The sequence below is a fragment of the Gobius niger genome (assembly GCF_951799975.1).
Source record: "Gobius niger genome assembly, chromosome: 1".
NCBI classification, from domain to species: domain Eukaryota; kingdom Metazoa; phylum Chordata; class Actinopteri; order Gobiiformes; family Gobiidae; genus Gobius; species Gobius niger.
The window spans coordinates 57,587,557-57,605,358 of NC_136852.1; the positions used below are offsets into that span (position 1 = coordinate 57,587,557).

The following is a 17,802-nucleotide window of genomic DNA, read 5'->3' on the forward strand; positions in this document are numbered from 1 at the left end:
TATGTTATATAAACTATAACTACGGCGGGAGTTTCGGAAGGTTTTCTGTCAATGATGGACAACGATGCTGCCAATGCCAATGCAAAGGGAGACGGCATTCTCTCCAGAATGGCCCTCAACGACAATAAGGCAGGTATGGAGGGCCTTGACCGAGACAAGATCAACGCAATCATCATGGAGAATTCAAAGGTATTGGAGAGACAAAGTACTGTCTGTTTTGATATATCTATGCATTGGTTTTTCCCAGCCTAACTTCCATCTTGCTCTTCCAAAGTTTTATAATTTATCTTGTATTTTCTCTTATCATTAGGGATCTAGGTTTTATGAGAATGAATTGAAAAGGGATCAGCAAGTGAACCAACGCATTGAGAAAATGATGCAGCAAAAGTCATCAATTAAAGAAGAGCAATTAAAGAAAGCACACCTTAAGGTACAATTCATTCGACTAAAATATGTGTACCTTATTATGACACAGCTGTTGCAATATAGCTGTGTTTACTTTAAGGACATTTACACATTCATCTCAAGCGTGCTAAATTGTAATTTCTTTGTAGGTTGAAAAGATGGCCACAGAGATGGAGGAGCAACGTGATCTCAGTCGGGTGATTGTACATGTGGACATGGATGCTTTTTATGCAGCTGTAGAGATGAGAGATTGTCCTGAGCTGAAGGACAAGCCAATGGCTGTGGGCTCTATGAGTATGCTTGTAAGTAGGCAGCGAATATAGTTATGATAAAGACTTTTTGTCAAGGGGGAAAATGTGACAGAATCTCATTTATGTTTTCAGTCAACATCTAATTACCATGCGAGGAAATATGGGGTGCGAGCTGCTATGCCTGGATTTATTGCAAAGAAACTTTGCCCAAATCTTGTTATTGTGCCCGAAAACTTTGACAAGTACAGGGCTGTTAGTAAAGAGGTGAGTGGAATGACAAAAACATTAGTTAGGAATTCCAGTCAGCATCTTGGCATTGCTTGGTCTAATGTAATTTCTGATGTGGTATTGTCTTACTCTCAGGTCCAGGTGATATTTGCAGAGTATGATCCTCATTTCCAAGCAGCAAGCCTGGATGAAGCCTACCTGGACTTCACAGAGCACCTGGAACAGAGAAAGAGCTGGCCAGAATCCGCCCGCACACATTATTACATTACCAGCTTAAGCAACAATGGCAAGTGCCTGTTATTTCAGAAAGCTACAAATGTTACATATTTACTGGACACTTATTCATGCTTTTCTCTGGGAACCTAAATTTGTCACTTTATTACTCTCGAAATTCAGGTGAGGTACAGATGGATTTAGTGGATAGACCAGAAGACGAACAAAATCTCTCCCCGATTTTGTTTGAGGACAGCCCTGTCTCCTCTCCTGTGCTTACCAGCTGTGGAAGCGGGGACACTGTTGGCAAAACATGTGAAGTGTTTGGAACATCTGCTGAGGAGGCTGTAAGAGAGATGCGCTTCCGCATTGAGCAGAAGACAAGGTTAACAGCAAGTGCTGGTGAGTGAACACACATTACTACACAAGGTCCCTATTTTGTCCATATATTATTTTTTATATAACGCAGCATTTTTCATACTTATTATTTACATGTTTAAAAAAAATGTTCCAGGTATTGCTCCTAATATGATGCTGGCCAAGATCTGTAGTGATAAGAATAAACCTAATGGTCAATACAAACTTCCCCCAACAAGAGATGCAGTAATGGACTTCATTCATGATCTCCCTGTTCGCAAGGTACAGAAACGTCCATCTTATTAAATGCCCTATACCTGATTTTTTGATGATTGCAACAATGAAAGGGGAAGCCACTAAATTAAAATGTTAGTTGTGGTCCCAACTCATTCACTCATAACAAATTCTTTACAGGGACAGGTTTATAGGCACATTTCACAACTTGCAGGGTCACATTTCAGGGTCACTTTCACAAAAATGCTAGACAAATAGCCTGAAAGTTCATAAAATTGGTACAAATGTTTTATAGTTTGATGCACGCTGTTTTCCCCACAAATGTTTGAGTCTACAATACACTAAAGGAGGACAAAAAAAATCATTCCATTTCTATAAGTAAAATCAGGTATAGCTATTTAAAGTTTTAGTTATATATATCTTATATACAACAATATTATCAAGTAAACGGTGAATGTTTCTGCAGGTGCCTGGTATTGGTAAAGTGAGCGAGAAGATGTTAAAAGCTCTAGGCATCTGTAACTGCTCTGATCTCAGACAGCAGATGGCGCTATTGTCTCTGTTGTTCTCTGAGACTGCATGGCATCACTTCATGGAGTTATCTTTGGGTTTGAGCTCCACATACATACCAAGGTAGATTTATCTGTTCACATACAATAAAAGTTCTAATAAGCACATTGTTTTATTCAATATGTGATTTTTTTTTTTCAAGGCACGAGGAAAGAAAAAGCATGAGTATTGAACGGTATAGTAATATGACTCAATATTTACATAATTAATTATTTTGTTTCAAAATGTATTTCATTTGACAGGACATTTAAAGAACTCAGTCAACCTGAGGAGCAGTTCTCTTTGTGCAGGAAGCTTTGTGAAGACTTGGCAGAAGACTTGAAGAAAGAGGGTCTGAAGGTACTTTAATCTCAAACCAGTATCTGCTATTTTATTATTCAATGTAACTCTGATGTCTTTGTTTTCAGGGTAAAACCGTAACAGTAAAACTAAAGAACGTGCATTTTGAAGTGAAAACCAAGGCAATGACGCTACACTACGCAGTCGCCTCAGCAGATGAGATTTTTGCAGTTGCAAAGGACTTGTTGAAAACAGAGATAGAAAATGTAGCTCCCCAACTGCTCAGACTTAGACTCATGGGTAAGTGAACAACAAATTACTTTAAACAACTGTTCATCTTGACATTTATCTTATTTTTGTGTTTCTTTAGGTGTTCGAGTTTCTGCTTTTGTCAGCGCCGAGGACAAAAAGGTGCAGCAGAAAAGCATTATGTTATTTTTGCAGCAAGGGAAGAAGGACCGCAGCGCCCCTAGTGGCCCTATGGAAGGACTGCCTCAGAGATCGGAGAGACCTCACTTTCTGTGGCAGAGTAAGAAAACGGGCCAGGAGGACGTTAAAGAATCTGACAAACCAAAAATGTCTTTTTTTCAAATGGCCCAGGCCAAGAGAGTACAAGTGGAAGCTGACATTGCTGCCTCACCAGAGAAGGATACAGTACAGGAAAAACCCTCCACTTCGGGCAATAATCAACGTAACAACATTGAGCAGACTCCACAGATCAATGCTGGCTGCTCTACTGCACATAGCAACATCACCCCATCACCAGAGCCCCAAGCGTCCACCTCCGGCTGTGGCCTCACACGGTCTGAAGGCCTCACCTGCCCTGTGTGCTTCAGTCAAGTCAAGACGACAGACTTGAAGATCTTTAATAGCCACATAGACCAGTGTCTCTTACGCGGCACGACAAGGCTAGACCACAACACTGACTCAGAATCCGATTTGAGCTCACAAAATACTGATAATCAATGCCACACATCCGACCAACGTAATTCAGGAGAAAAGGAAGTGGATTGTACTGTACCATCTCTGCAAGAACTTTCCCAAGCAAATCCACTGGAGGGTCATAAGAACAGAGACATTACGTTGAACAATGACGTCAACATGGATTTCAAGCTGCCTAAATCGTGTGATGATCGAGGCTCTGTCCTCGTCTGCCCAGTGTGCCACAAAACCCAGGACACCAGTGACCTATCTGCCTTTAACCGTCACGTTGACATTTGCCTGAACCAGGAAGTACTGCACAAGCTCGAGGGGAAAACCATAATGTCAGTGAAGCCAGCATCGGTTACACTCACAAACCTTAAGGTTGCAGGTGGGTTGATTGAATAATGAACTTAAAACATAAATGCCTGTTTCTAAGCCTCTGGTCATCTGTTTGCAGTCACCAATCAACTATTGCAAAAAGCTACCAAAGGCAAAACCAAAAGGCGAGACTCTCCGTCATCTCCTCCCTCGAAAAAGGTTAAAGGGCGCGGACCTCGCAACACCATTGACAGATTCTTCAGGTGATGACCTACACAATCAGCTCAAACAATGAAGGATGCTTGTAATGAACATGCCGTTACAGCATCACGTCAGGATGAGCTTTAAGTTTTTATTTGAAGAAACATTTGCACTACCATCATTTTCCTCAAGCCGTAAAAATAAATGATTAAATAATTTATTAATTCAGTTTTATTTCAGAAATGATTTATAATGTTTGTGATAATATTTATCGGCTGCTTGCAATACGTTTTTAGATGCTGGAATCACATGGTTATTTATTTGTATTTTAAAAATGTAAAAGTGACTTGTGAATTGCTTTCAATAAATCATTTTTCAGTGACAAAATGTCTTCTGTTTATAAACCCAAGCTAATATATGTATCGACTATTAATAATTAGTAAGATATCTCTGAACAGGAAGCAATTAGTTGGAATAATTGAATAAAAAGGACTGAAAATACCTATACAGTTTGTAGAGGCCCAGAGCAAAGCTACATAAATTGTAAGACAAACATTAAGTTAAGAGATAGTCCAGGAAACGGCAGAGCTCCAGATTGTCATAGCAAGTTGCATTGCAGAGTGCAAATGTTTAAATCTGTGACATTTAAATAGAAGAGAATGAGAGGGTTATTCACTGACACTTGGCTGTGGCCAAAAGTAAATGGGCATATATTGTAAGCATTACTCTTAAGGGTGTGTGCTACAAAGTAAACATGAATCAGCCTGCAGCTATCAGAAAATACAAGCAGCACAACATCAAGGCAATATGCTCAGTTCAGAAACAACACCTCCAGACTGGATGAAGTTTTTTAGGTTTTGGCCTCTTTGTGCTTTAGAGGTAGTTATTCTAATTCACAATACTGTAAATGTGGAGTAATAAGACGAGACCCACCTTAGTTACACAATGGAGAGAACACCAACTTGGAAAGCAGCAAAGAAAACCCTGGATCCTCGGATATGGGCAAGACAGGACAGTGTTAAGGCTTTTGCTGACTTTGTCCTGAACAAGAACTCAGAAAAGGAGCAAGATCAGAGCTTTGACAACAAAGAGATGTGTAAGTGAATATTTAATTGAACTTTCAATTAGTAAATAGATATTTAGAATACTGATCATTTGTTTCAGTGTACTTCTACGCAAAAGGTCTCTATAGATAGACCATCTCTTAAACATTACTACACACTATTCGTGATTTGAGGCATAATTAAACAAATGTTCCAAAGAAATCTGTTTTTGTTCAGTGCTTCTTCCAGAAAAGCAATTCATAGAAGCAGCCAAGAGGAATGACATTGAGACAATGAAGTTGGTTGGAAAGGGGCTGAATGCAAATGCAAAAAATGTGGTAAGTCTTTTAATACTGTGCAAAACTAAGTATGCTTTAATACAGTTGTGTGCCTTAGGATGACAGGGTGGCTCTTCACTTTGCTGTTGCCAGAAACAACAAGGAGACAGTTCAGTTTCTCCTCCAGCGAAGAGTCAAAGTAGATCAGAAAGACAAGGTGGGTGACATTTTGAAACACACACTTATTCAGGGGTGACCAAAGTATGGCCTGGGGGTCAAATGCAGCCCTTAGACAAATTTTGGTTGGCCCTCAGGCTTCCTGCAAAAATTGACCTGAATCACCATTTGGTTTAAAAAAAAAAAAAAATGCATCACCATACGACCTCGATAAATAATCATTTAGGTTTGGGACAGCGTTACAATTTGCAATTCTTTCAGCGAGTGATGATAGTCCATAGCCCTCCAGTAAGAATATGTTTTGGGGCCCTTAATGTAAAAAGTTTGGACACCCCTACACAAATTTAAACCAAAACTAATATTTTGCTTTTTGTGTTTAAAGCACGGTGTTACACCCATTCATCTAGCAGCCTGGTTTGGCAGTTTGGACATCCTAAAATTATTAGTCCGGGCTGGTGCGGAGCAGAAAATTGAAAATGAGGTTGTTTCAACTAAAATAAACATTTTGAAATGTTTTTGAAGTAAAGCTTGTGTCAAATTGTCCTGTTTTGTTCTATTATGTATAGGATGGATGGAACATGTTGCATTGTGCTGCTCTCAATAACCACACAGAAATAGTGGAGTACATTGTCAAGGACTTGATAATGAAGGAGTTAGACAAAGAAGACCGGGTACCTGTTTATAAATATATGTTGAACTTATATTCCGATCTCATTTTCTTTATGCTTGCTCATGTCTGATTTTTCAGTATGGGCAGCGCCCCTTCTGCTTGGCAGCGAAGCATGGCTGTGTGGAAATGCTGGAGATGCTTATGGACTCTTCTTACAATATGGCCACCATGAAGCCCAACAAGGTTTGAGCTCTTGCATGTCATTATTGGTGTGTAATGTGGATTTTGCAGAAGAAACATGCTTTTCCCGTGCACATTAGTGCCACCTGTGACCAAGTTCAAAGTCAAACATTGACTAATGCGAGTTGTTCCCCTCCCTGCCGTCTGCCAGAGAGGAGACACGCCTCTGCATTTAGCTGCCAGAAACGGCCACCGGGACACTGTCCAACTGCTGCTGCTGAGCTTTGATACTCGCAATGAAGTCAATAAGGTAGACAATCAGTGTAAACAACATGTCCATCACTGATCATTTACATATGCAAGGTGTTGGTGGTATTGGTATTGTTACAATTATCCCTAATATGTGACTTTACACACTTTAAATGAATCATGTATTGGATTTGTGTTATTTTTCAACTGTTACACCCAGGGCTTTTCTGTTGGTGCTCTGTCCCAAAGAGCAGACAGGTTTTCTTTGTTTTTTTGAGCAAATGGCTGAAGGCTACCAGACTTTTTTCTTTGATATTTCTTATGCAATCATCAGTTAAATTCTTTTCTGTGTTTTTTTTAAACATTTTCTGTGTTGAGCAGGTCATTAGAGCATGTTTTCTTTTGCAACAGTTTAGTCCAAAATGTTACGCAGTGTATCTTTAAATAAATAAATATATATATATATATATATATATATATATATATATATATATATATATATATATATATATATATTGTGGTCATACCGCCTTTGCGATGCCCAATCCCGTCAGACCTTGGAAGCTAAGCAGGGAAGGGCCTGGTCGGTACTTGGATGGGAGACCGTTTGGTAACACCAGGAAGCCTAGCGAATGGAGTGAGTGAGTGAGTGGTTGGTGGTGGTCGGAGGGGCCGATGGCGCAGACTGGTTGCCGCGCTTCCGTCAGTCTACCCCAGGGCAGCTGTGGCTACAATAGTAGCTTATCACCACCGGGTATGGAGTGAATGAATAATGCAATGTAAAGCGTCTTTGAGTGTCCAGAAAAGCGCCATATAAAACCAATGCATTATTATTATTATTATTATTATATAAAATAATACTAATTGAACATGTTTTTTTATGTAAGGATAAAGAGGACTAAAGTTTGTGTGGTATTAAATAAAATCAGGTGAATTTGTACTTCAGGATGGTGAAACTGCTCTTTACCAAGCAGCAGACAAGGGACAAGAGGAATGTGTCCAGACACTGCTTGAATCAGAGTGTGACCCCAACATTGTCACAAATGTACGACAAACACCTCAAAATCATATTGACCTTTTGTGTCCACTTCAAGAAACTGATACTCAGCAACATTTTGTTCCACTATAGGACCAACGTAGTCCATTACATTCTGTTGCAGAAAGAGGAGACTCAGCTTTGCTACAACTTCTTTTGGAATATGGAGCCCATACTGATTGTCCAGATGAGGTAACCGTTCTACCAGTTTATTCTGGGACTTTTTCTTATTTTTTAAATTGTATTTATATAGTTGCATTTACTTCACAGAATTTACAGACTCCCTTTCATCTCGCAGTGAAGAAGGGCCACCTTCCAGTCGTCTATTCCCTACTTAATGCTGGCTGCAATTGTGATGCTACAGATAAGGTTGCATTATGCATTATGATAGTGATACAACTGACCAATAACCAACCTCTTCATTTCTTAGAGGTCCCAGACAGCAATGCATATAGTTTCAGAAATGGGTAAAGTAGAAGTTGCTGAAATGCTTCTAAAAGCAGGAATAAATCTTTCATTGCAAGACAAGGTATGTTACTTTATAACAATCAATTCAATTTTTTCTCAAATGGGGTAAATTTTGCTGGTTTTGCACACAGCAAGAGAAAACTGCTCTGGATGTAGCGGCCCGAGCCGGCGAGGCCATAATAGCGGACATGATTATCAAAGCAGAGCGTTACAATGTTTGGAAACAGGTAACCTTTCTTCATTCATTTCATGCAAGGCATTAATGTGGCAGTGACATTTTAAAATTCCTAATGCTTTTCACAGCCAAAGGGAAAATAGTTGGGAACATAAGCAGTTGTGACAGCTAATTAACTGCTAATGTAATATTGATTTATGATTTTTAAAATGTTACTGGCACTAACAAGGCTAATTGTGTGATCTTTCATCCACAGTTTCTCATTTCTTTGCAGCATATGACTTTCTCTTACAAGTGAAATAATTCAATTGCCCTTTCAGGCCAATCCTGAACTTAATCAAAGTGTTCGGAGCGACTTTCCTCTGACGTTTAAACTGGACCATCGTTACGAGACGAAGCAGCTGCGTTCGACTGCCTGGCATTTAGCATATACACTTTTGAAACCAGGGCAGTGGAAAAAACTGGCTGAGCACTGGGAATTCACAAAACAGCAAGTGGCAGCTATAGAGAAGCAGTGGACAGGTACCACACACCTTTAACTGGAAATTTTGGAGTAATGTGGTGGTCAAATTGTAATGTCATGAGCTCCCTAGTCACTGTATGTTATCTGTATTTTCTCTCTCGTCACATACTTCGTGGAGAAAAAAATACTGAATTGAATGATATAAAGAAATACAAAATTGTATGACTATATGTTTTTATCGTTACAGGACAGAACAGTTATCAAGAACATGGAAACAGGATGCTGCTCATCTGGCTCCATGGTGTCGAATTGTCAAATGAAAGTCCACTTAAAAAACTTCACCAAAGTCTTGTGCTCACAGGCAACCAAAAGGCTGCAGGTATTATAAAACATACTCTTCATTCTTTATGCAATAACAGATTCAGTGCGTTTTTTATTTCAGATAAAATACGGAAGGAATCAGACGTTGTCAAAAAGAGCTGCAGAATTTCTTGAGAAAACGAAACTCCGAGTTCCATTCAAATGTATTCAAAATGAATTAATGTGTCATTTGCAGAAAGTGTAAACGTATTACATTCTCTTTTATTCATAATTTAGACAAGCAATGCATGTGCCAGCAATCTAGATAAGAATAAAATACTTTACAAAACCAAAAAAAATATTTAAAAAGCTGAAACTAGTTAAAATCAATCAACCACTTTGATGGAGTGCACGTGGCAGGTGCCGGATTGAGTCCTGGACGAGCTCCTGCCAGTGTTCGGCCGGTGACTCTGTTGGGCTGAGCGAGGAAACTTAGCAGCTGTGGCCTGACCAACAGTGAGCTACAAGGAATACAAAATACATTATTATTGTGTTTGGTGCATATCTTAATTAGACTCGTGTGAAGATACCTGTGTAACTGGATGGTGTCGTTCCACTATGACAGAGCTCATGGGAGGAGACACGCCCATCACCTGGAGGCTACTGCGAGCAGCTTTACCGACATCACTACGAGCTGAAATACGAGCTGTAACCGTCTTGGGTTTTTGTTGACCTGCTGTGACCACACGGCTGCTGGCCTATAACAAACAGATAGAAAATGATGTAGAAATGTGATTTAGAGGCAGAGACGTCTACTACAGGCAAGAATTACCTGCTGCACGTTGACAGCTGCTGTGCACCCCAGTGGCACAGTGTTGTGGCCTATTATGGAGGACGGAAGTACATCTGTTCTTGATGCTGGATGCAAATTCTTCTAAAAGTTGATCCCAATTTTAAAAGTGAATGGCAATTTACTGTGGAAGAATAAATGACAGAGCATTTAACACAAATATTTTCTTACCAAATCATCCAATTCGCTCAGTAAGGGATGCTCTGTGTGGTCAAAGTGAACAGGAGTGAAACGTGTTGAGGGACCAGGATGTGGTGGATGTGATGCCATGGCAGACGAGCCGGGATCGTCTGGAGGAGGGGAGTCTACAAACACAAATGTAGAATTTGTTTTTTTAATACTGCTATAAGTGATTAATATACAATTTAAATAGAGATAAAACTGGCTGACAGACAGCAGAAAGAACTTGTTGCCGATAAGTCTCGATAAATGTGCAGACTCTATTCTTATTGGTGTACAGAGGGTATGCAGATGGTGTTATAGTCTGGCAACAGAAGTCAAATAAACGTCAAGGTCACAATTTTTATTATCTATTTTTTGACACTCGATCCGGAATGTTGAGGATTCTTATTAAAATGAAACTATGCCTAATTAGAAGTCCCTCTATTGCAACATGCAATGAAAAGATTACACTTTTCTCCATGTTGATAATAAAATGAAACTTGGCATTAGGTTTTGTACAGACCTTGCTGCTCGTGAGAGGGAAGTTGCTCTGATGACTGAAACATGTGAAGAGCTTCCATGTTGAGGGCACACACGCCCCTCATAAAGGCCTTCTTCATCGATTCCTCATAGCGCTCGCGTTCTAGCTGCAGTCTCTGAATCTCCGCATGAGCTTTGTTTATCACTTCACGGTGCTGAAGAAAAACAATAAGTCATCGGTCATTTCTACGCCAGGTATTAATTTGACATAATTTTGCTATTTTTTTTTTGTATTCACATTTTCTCAAGAAATGACAGCAGAGGGCAGCAGAGTACAGTTCTGTTGTGATATTGAAAGTGAAAATTGTAGTATTGTAGTATTTTTAATTCCATTTACTTTTTGCCTTTATTTTTTATTTTTTACAATAAAATACGTTTTGATAAATGAGTTAGACTTGAGTGTGTTTATAGGGTTTTAAATTAAAAAATAATGAAAGTCAGAGGAAAAAAATTAAGTAACAATTTCTTTACCTCCATCAGTTTGGCTTCATACTCTGCAGACAGACGTTCACAGACTTCCTCCGCCTTTGCGCGACAAGCACGCTCCACATTGACCTTCCAGTGTTTCTGGATCAGAGAGTTCCAACCAAACCACACCTTTCTCTTCAGCTGCAAATCATAGTGTCTCTTTGCAACCTGAGCAGCATGAGCCTGGCAAGACAAGATCACCAAACAAGCACAGGTACATTTATTCACTCATATTCCATTTTGAGCACTAAGCAGATAAGCCACATTTCTTGCACTTTCTGCATTATTCATTTATGTATAAATTTAACATTAAAATAACACATTCTTAGTAAACATGGCATGTTACTGAAACTGGCCCTTCTACCTCCTCCTTAACTTCAACGTGCTGAAGTCTCCAATGAGTAAAGGCTCTCATTTTCTCAACCTTTTCTTTTTGTCGTTCCAACACCTGACTCAGGTTCCCAATGACCTGAGAAAGAAGAACATTTATTCCACTTTAAGCAAAATAGTATGTTATAATAGTATATTAGACTTACCTCATCCTTTCTTTGGTTTGAAATTTCATAGGTTTGTAGCAGTTCCTTTAAGTGATCTATCTCAGTCCGTAGACCATCTGTTTGCAATGCACATTTTTCTTTCTCTTTCTGCATTTCTAACTTGTGTTTCTCCATAAACACAAGTTTCCATTTTCTGAGTTCAGTCAGCACATTGGACTAAGGGAAAACGCGAGGTCAGATAATTGACAGAAAATTGTCACAGTGTATTATGCTTTGTTGTTTGATCTAAAAACCTAGTATCAAGTAAAACAAACCCAACTAAAATCACAGTGAGAGACACTTCTGAATGAATTATGGAGCTAGATATAACCGACTCAAGGATGTGCAAAAAAACACATACTAAAAAATATACAATATTTACGCTGGCTAACACAGAAAGCTTATATAGTGAGCTCCTATGTAAATGACGGCCTGAAGCCATTAAACTGATTGCATTCGTACATAATAGCTCACACAAAACCAACCTTGAGGTTGTTGCTCCACACATCGAGGATGTCCTCCATTCTGCTTATGTTTTCCTCTGAGACGAACATCTCGGCCACAGCAGATTCAAAAGGATCAGCGCTGGTGGGACTTGACCTGTCGGACGGTGTCTGTAGCTTTTCTGAACCAGCCTCTGAGACCAGTGACCCCATACTTGAGGATCGGCCAGCTGTTTCCATTACTGAAAATTAAAATGAAGAATACATTTTACAACAGGATAAGTACCCAGCCCAACAGTTTTACTGATTAACCAGATATTGTGTTAATACAGTGTACCTTGAGAAGCTCTTGAGGCAGTACGCTTATTTAAAGTGCCGTGAGAGGTGGAGGATCGTGATGATCTTCCACTAGCAGGTCGTTCACCTATTGTTTCAAATGCAGAGTCTAAGAAGGAAAAAAAGAAGAGATAAAGACAAATAAGGAAAGTCATTTTAATTATAATGATGTATTCAGTGTTAATAGTATGTTTGAAATTATAGTTGTGTGAAACATAATATGACTGCCTGAACTAAGTGACTAAGCAAAAACACTGGGTAAGATGACCATGACTCTTATCCAGGAATGCATTAATCTCAGCATCTTAATTAAATACTGCCTGTAGAAGCCTTACTCCAAAGAGCCTTTTGGGCAGAGCGCCAAGGGATCATTACCAATCATCCAGCCTGTCTGTAACATCCCTGTGCAGTACTCCCCTGCAGCTGCAAGGTCCAATAAGAAACACCGCTATCCTTAGTAGAGGGGACTGATGGACTGGAAGATGCTGATAAATCTTATCAACCTGATGGACGAGGTTTACAAGCTTAACCCAAGACTTTTTCGACAAATCCTCAAAATGGATATATGTGGCGATTGCAACACATTTGGATGATAGCAAATCCGTTTCTAAATCGTTACTCGTTTGATGTGACCACTGTGTGTAAAAGCACATGTCGTAGGATTAGTGATAAGATATAAGACTGTACCGGCTGGGTGCTGTGCTTTGGTCTCATTTTTTGTCTGGGAACTCGGTGGCTCCACCGACAGCTGCGATGATCTCTGCTGAAGTGTGTCAAGTTTGGGGGTCACCACAGCATAACGAAGTAACTCCTCATACTCATCCTGTTGATGAACAAGAGTGTAGATTACCTCAAATATCTCTATTAAACCATTATTTTACGCGATGATATGTTATTAAAATATTTTTGTTGCATGTCAAATGTATCAATTTGGTTAGTTGGATTATCCATACACTTTTTGGGAGGAATAGAACTCGTATTATCACATGCAAAAGAAGTGTAAAATACATTATAGTACCTGCAGCTCAGAAGAGACAGAGCTGCCCCTGTCTGAATCCTTGGGCAGAACAGGAGGGGCTCTTTCGTCCTCGTCTGAAGATGAAGACATCTGACCACAAAGGAGATTATCAATGAAGTCTTGAGTGTACGCAACAGGTGAATTATTAGCTGCTACTACCGGAACATGTGCGATTATTGTTCTAAATAATCCAAGATTGGCGAATAATCGTGTACAGAATTGGTATAAATGCACACACATCAATAAATGTAAGAACCACTTTGTTGTTTTTAGCACGCCCGGATTCACAAAAACAAATCAGAGGATTAATGTAACTGCGGCGGCGGTGTTAAGAACTTGCTGTTGTTCTTGTTGTTGTAGTATGGCTGCTGTCTACTACATATGGTGTTGCTAACATAACATAATGCATGTAAAGTCTTTTAAGATACAAGTTAAACTATATTTACCAGACTTTTCTGTTGTAGCTTTCAGTTAAACGCTTCTGTCGTTTCAAACAGACGGACACCTCGGAACAACGCGTCCTCTGATTGGCCACACTCTCAGACACGCACTGCTGATTGGTTAAAGTGTTTCCGTAGTAACAGTACACGGAAGTACACAGCACGCCCAGTTTTAACATAAGATACAGCATATTGTAACACATTAATCCAAGCTCAACAAAACGACTGCTTAGCCATTGGAAAATATGGTCCAAATTGCCATATATCTCGATTACAGGAAAGAATGATTCTATAGTAGTTGGGTTCACATATTTCTTATCCCAAGTACCTAATAAGAGCTAGTATTTAACCTTTCAAATGTCACTTCATAGAATAGGCTACTTGACCTCCCAATTACCACCAGACCTGGATCAAGATCAAGTTAGTACTAAATAGACCTAAATAAATGATCTTTAGACTCTAATTAAAATGAATAAAGTCTAAAATTGCAAATGGCCATGAGTACCACTTGAAGAGGCTCAAGTGCCACGAGCGGTACACGTCTTTGGCTCTACAAATCGCATGCATACATCCATAATCATTTAACTGAGTCAACATATTTGTTCTTGGACCTTCCTGACTTGCACACAGATTGAGAGACAGGGGGCCCCTTTAGTGGATGTTTTCACAATGATATTCCTTTGAATGCTAATCATCCTAATCATGCTTTTTGAATGACAGAAAGCTGTGGCTCAAACAGATACTTAGTATATTTGTGAGTCATGTCTTTTTGTGATGTGTTCTTTACCTTTCTCTAGTATAGTTTTATTCTTTTTCTTTTTTCTTTCTTTTTTTGCTTAAATCCTGGCTTAGTTATTAATTTCTATGCTGAATAACAAATGTCTTGTCACCCTTTCTGTAAGATAAGAAAAGGTGCAGGGGGTTTGTAACTGAAATATTATAAACATTGACAACCTATAGGTAAGTTGAATTATTTGATATGTTTTTTTAAGCATGGGTTGTTTCAACTGTTCACTCACATTTGATATTGCACAATGTCAAAGGTGATTTAAGCTCTTTAAGGAATAGGCCACCATTTTTCCATACTGAGATATGTTCTTTCCTGAGCTGATGTTGATACGTAGCTGTCTGGTCTGTGTGTGTGCCCGTGGAAGAGCTTGGTCGCTTCTAACTTCAACCTGTTTGGAGCTATAGGAATATACTGGAAGAGGCCAAATGCTAACAACATCTTTGGTCTTTTTGCGTGACTGAGGGCACACGGTTCTTCTATACTGTGATATGTACTTACCTGAGCTTACATGAGTTCATACGTACCTGTCTGGTCTTTGTGCGTGCCCGTGGAAGAGTGTGGTAGCTTCCAATTTCACCCCCGTTTGGAGCTTGGGAGAGGCCAAATGCCAACAACATCTGTGGTTGTTTTGTGTGACTGAGGGCATGCACAAAGACCAGACAGGTAGGTATCAACTCGTCTAAGCTCAGGTAAGAACATATTTCAGTATGTAAAAACGGTGGCCTGTTCCTTTGTATCAGATTTAAGCTCTTAAATCACCAGTCACAAAATAAATAGCTTTATTCACAGCAATTGAGTAAAAAAATAAGTAGCTAATTAAGTAAACTTTTAGTTTGCTTGTTTTTGTGCTATGAAAACAATATGACTTTGTCTTCACATAACAGTTTTCCTTTGCAATCAGCTGATAGCCGGTTGGAGCTCCTCTCTGGAGTCAGTCTGTGAACGTTGCCTTCCTTGAGCTGAGGAACTGCACCTGTGTGTTCTAATGGATTCAGCTCACATTCTTCCCCCGTAGCCTGTTCAATCTGTTCCAGAACAATAATCACAATCCATTTGACTCTCTTCCCCTCTGGTATTTTAGCACAGCATTCAGCACCTATAATGCCGAACTGCATATAACAAGTTGCTTTTATACTTCAATGTAGTTATGCAAATCTGTTTCCTCTCAGCTGAAGCATGATGCCCTCTCTCAAAACAAAAATACATTTTTGAGTCATTGATGACTCAGTGGGTTCAAATTTGGATGAATCAGGAGTTCCCCTTCATGCCAGTCCAATCCATCTTTCATTTTGCATTCAGTGTTAGTCCTATCGTTTTCATCAACATCAGTTTAATATGTTTTCCATTTTATTAATTATGGCTAGAGTTATAAGCAGCAAATAGAGAGGGAACTACTCACACCGGAAATGTTCACTGCAAGTGTCTGTAATTTAACCAACAATCTTTGTCCAGGCAGAAAAGCCATAAACAGATTGACACAGTGTAACTTTAGTTAGCACAGCACCAATTTTATACATAACAAAGAACAAAGCAAAACAAAAAAACATCAAAATGATTTGGTACTGATTACTACATTACAAAAAACACAATCTCCTTTTCAGATTATGTTGCCTGTATTGCTCCCTGAGTGTGTGTGTGCATGTGCATGTGCGTGTGCATGTGCGTGTGTGTGTGCCTGTGCGTGTGCATGTGCGTGTGTGTGTGTGTGCATGTGCGTGTGCGTGTGCATGTGCATGTGCGTGTGTGTGTGCATGTGCGTGTGCATGTGCGTGTGTGTGTGCATGTGCATGTGCGTGTGTGTGTGTGTGCGTGCGTGTGTGTCCATGTGCGTGCATGCTTGTGTGTGTGTTTGCATGTGTGTGTGTGAGTTTGCACATGCGCAGTGCCTTTGTGTGTGATGGAGGGTCATTCTACTGTCCCGTACATTAAGTTAAGTGCTCTTCAGCAGTAGTAAGTGGCTTCTTGTCGCCAGAGGGTGAGTTTGGCTCCCAACTCTGAATTAAAAGCAGAATGTCTTTTGCCCTGGGTCAATGCTTCAGTGAATGGTCAAAATATGGATACAAGGATCCTCTTCATAGCTATAATTTGCATTCCTTTGTAGCATCAATGCATTTGTGGTTAATGCAGAAAACACCTTTTCAATATCCTCTGTCCTGATTTGATTCATAGCCATTGTCACAGCCTTGGTCTAAACACAAACAGGCTATTCACTTTACAAATTGCTTCCGTCTGGAGTGGTTTTGTTTTTTTGTGAAAAATAGAGAAAGAGTGCAAAGACGCAGGTAAGATGCACAAAAACAGCAGGAATCAATCTGGCCCCTTGGCTGCTCAAACTTATGCACATCAGGCAGGCATACAGGCATTTACAGCCACTTAATCTTCACCATATTTATAAACACCATTGTAACTACAGATTTCAAGCTGACGATAACTGTGATACTCCATCCATCCATCCATTTTCTTCCGCTTTATCCGGGGCCGGGTCGCGGGGGCAGCAGTCTCAGCAGAGATGCCTAAACTTCCCGGTCCACACACACCTCCTCCAGCTGTTCTGGGGGGACCCCGAGGCGACACCAGGCCAGCTCGGAGACATAGTCCCACCAGCGTGTCCTGGGCCTTCCACGAGGTCTTGTCCCACTAGGACATGCCTGGAACACCTCCCGCGGGATCCGGCCAGGATACTATCAGCTTATATTGATTCATTGATATAGCTTCTACATAAGCTAAATAAAAATCTGGAGAAACAAGTGCCATGTAGTCCTTTAGGTGAACAGAAAGCACATAACTAGCACCACAACTAACATCTGTTATTACAGGTTTGACCTAGACATATAATGTGTTCCATAAGTGAAAAAATAAATAACTGTACTAAGCCTATTCTGTGCTATTTTGATATAGCCTCAATAGGGAGGTTTTAAAATTAAAGAAGTGACTTTCCTGGAGCAGCGTATCGGTGGAGCAGGCAGCCCCCCCCACCCCCTCCTCTGCCATCCCCCATTCATCCACTCTGGAGTCACGAGCCACGCGCACTCAGCACCATGGACAGAGACACTCTTCTGGGGCTGTGCTGGGAACACCGTGCAAGGGCTATTGCCACTGTGACAAAAGAACAGGCTACATTTGATAGAAGAGTGTTGAAATAAAGGTGTACACTTGTTTTAAAAGTAGGATCGGCCGAAATGTACTACACGAGAGAATTCACTTGAACATTGTTTAATGGAGTCCTTATTTAGCATGCGTGCATTTGCGTCATTCGGTCA

The 17,802-nt window shown here is 40.0% G+C and overlaps 2 protein-coding genes across 3 annotated transcripts; one reads left to right on the forward strand and one right to left on the reverse strand.

The window, feature by feature from the left end:
• The first annotated feature begins 1,078 nt into the window (after positions 1 to 1,078).
• ankdd1b (ankyrin repeat and death domain containing 1B) lies at positions 1,079 to 9,274 on the forward strand. Its single transcript, XM_079578115.1, has 24 exons — positions 1,079 to 1,174; positions 1,286 to 1,499; positions 1,612 to 1,736; positions 2,155 to 2,321; positions 2,401 to 2,433; positions 2,501 to 2,597; positions 2,666 to 2,837; positions 2,908 to 3,849; positions 3,919 to 4,042; positions 4,919 to 5,076; positions 5,261 to 5,361; positions 5,420 to 5,518; positions 5,861 to 5,959; positions 6,045 to 6,149; positions 6,227 to 6,331; positions 6,480 to 6,578; positions 7,464 to 7,562; positions 7,647 to 7,745; positions 7,824 to 7,922; positions 7,984 to 8,082; positions 8,153 to 8,248; positions 8,517 to 8,718; positions 8,907 to 9,038; positions 9,102 to 9,274. Exons 2-24 carry the CDS (start codon positions 1,292 to 1,294, stop codon positions 9,152 to 9,154), a joined length of 3,513 nt encoding a protein of 1,170 aa, XP_079434241.1. The 5' UTR covers positions 1,079 to 1,174; positions 1,286 to 1,291; the 3' UTR covers positions 9,155 to 9,274.
• On the reverse strand, positions 9,212 to 13,811 carry poc5 (POC5 centriolar protein homolog (Chlamydomonas)). 2 transcript variants are annotated; one of them, XM_079578128.1, is made up of 13 exons: positions 13,759 to 13,811; positions 13,313 to 13,402; positions 12,982 to 13,117; positions 12,296 to 12,403; positions 12,001 to 12,200; positions 11,516 to 11,692; positions 11,344 to 11,448; positions 10,983 to 11,162; positions 10,495 to 10,666; positions 9,981 to 10,114; positions 9,792 to 9,890; positions 9,550 to 9,717; positions 9,212 to 9,480 (listed from the first exon to the last, which is right to left on the reverse strand). In XM_079578128.1, the coding sequence occupies exons 2-13, from the start codon at positions 13,400 to 13,402 to the stop codon at positions 9,346 to 9,348; spliced, it is 1,704 nt and encodes a 567-aa protein (XP_079434254.1). In that variant the 5' UTR covers positions 13,759 to 13,811; the 3' UTR covers positions 9,212 to 9,345. The 2 variants fall into 2 exon arrangements, with proteins under 2 accessions (XP_079434254.1, XP_079434253.1); XM_079578127.1 differs by having other exon boundaries at positions 9,792 to 9,893.
• Positions 13,812 to 17,802: the final 3,991 nt, after the last annotated feature.

Bases quoted from the DNA above. Each gene is read 5' to 3' on its own strand.
- poc5 (XM_079578127.1), bottom strand. From the start codon at position 13,402: ATGTCTTCATCTTCAGACGAGGACGAAAGAGCCCCTCCTGTTCTGCCC. The intron at 12,201-12,295 runs GTACACTGTATT...TTTAATTTTCAG, and splicing joins TGCCTCAAGAGCTTCTCAAG to TAATGGAAACAGCTGGCCGA. The intron at 11,693-12,000 runs GTTGGTTTTGTG...GTTTTCCCTTAG, and splicing joins TGTGGAGCAACAACCTCAAG to TCCAATGTGCTGACTGAACT.
- ankdd1b (XM_079578115.1), top strand. From the start codon at position 1,292: ATGGATTTAGTGGATAGACCAGAAGACGAACAAAATCTCTCCCCGATT. The intron at 2,838-2,907 runs GTAAGTGAACAA...GTGTTTCTTTAG, and splicing joins GCTCAGACTTAGACTCATGG to GTGTTCGAGTTTCTGCTTTT. The intron at 3,850-3,918 runs GTGGGTTGATTG...ATCTGTTTGCAG, and splicing joins CACAAACCTTAAGGTTGCAG to TCACCAATCAACTATTGCAA.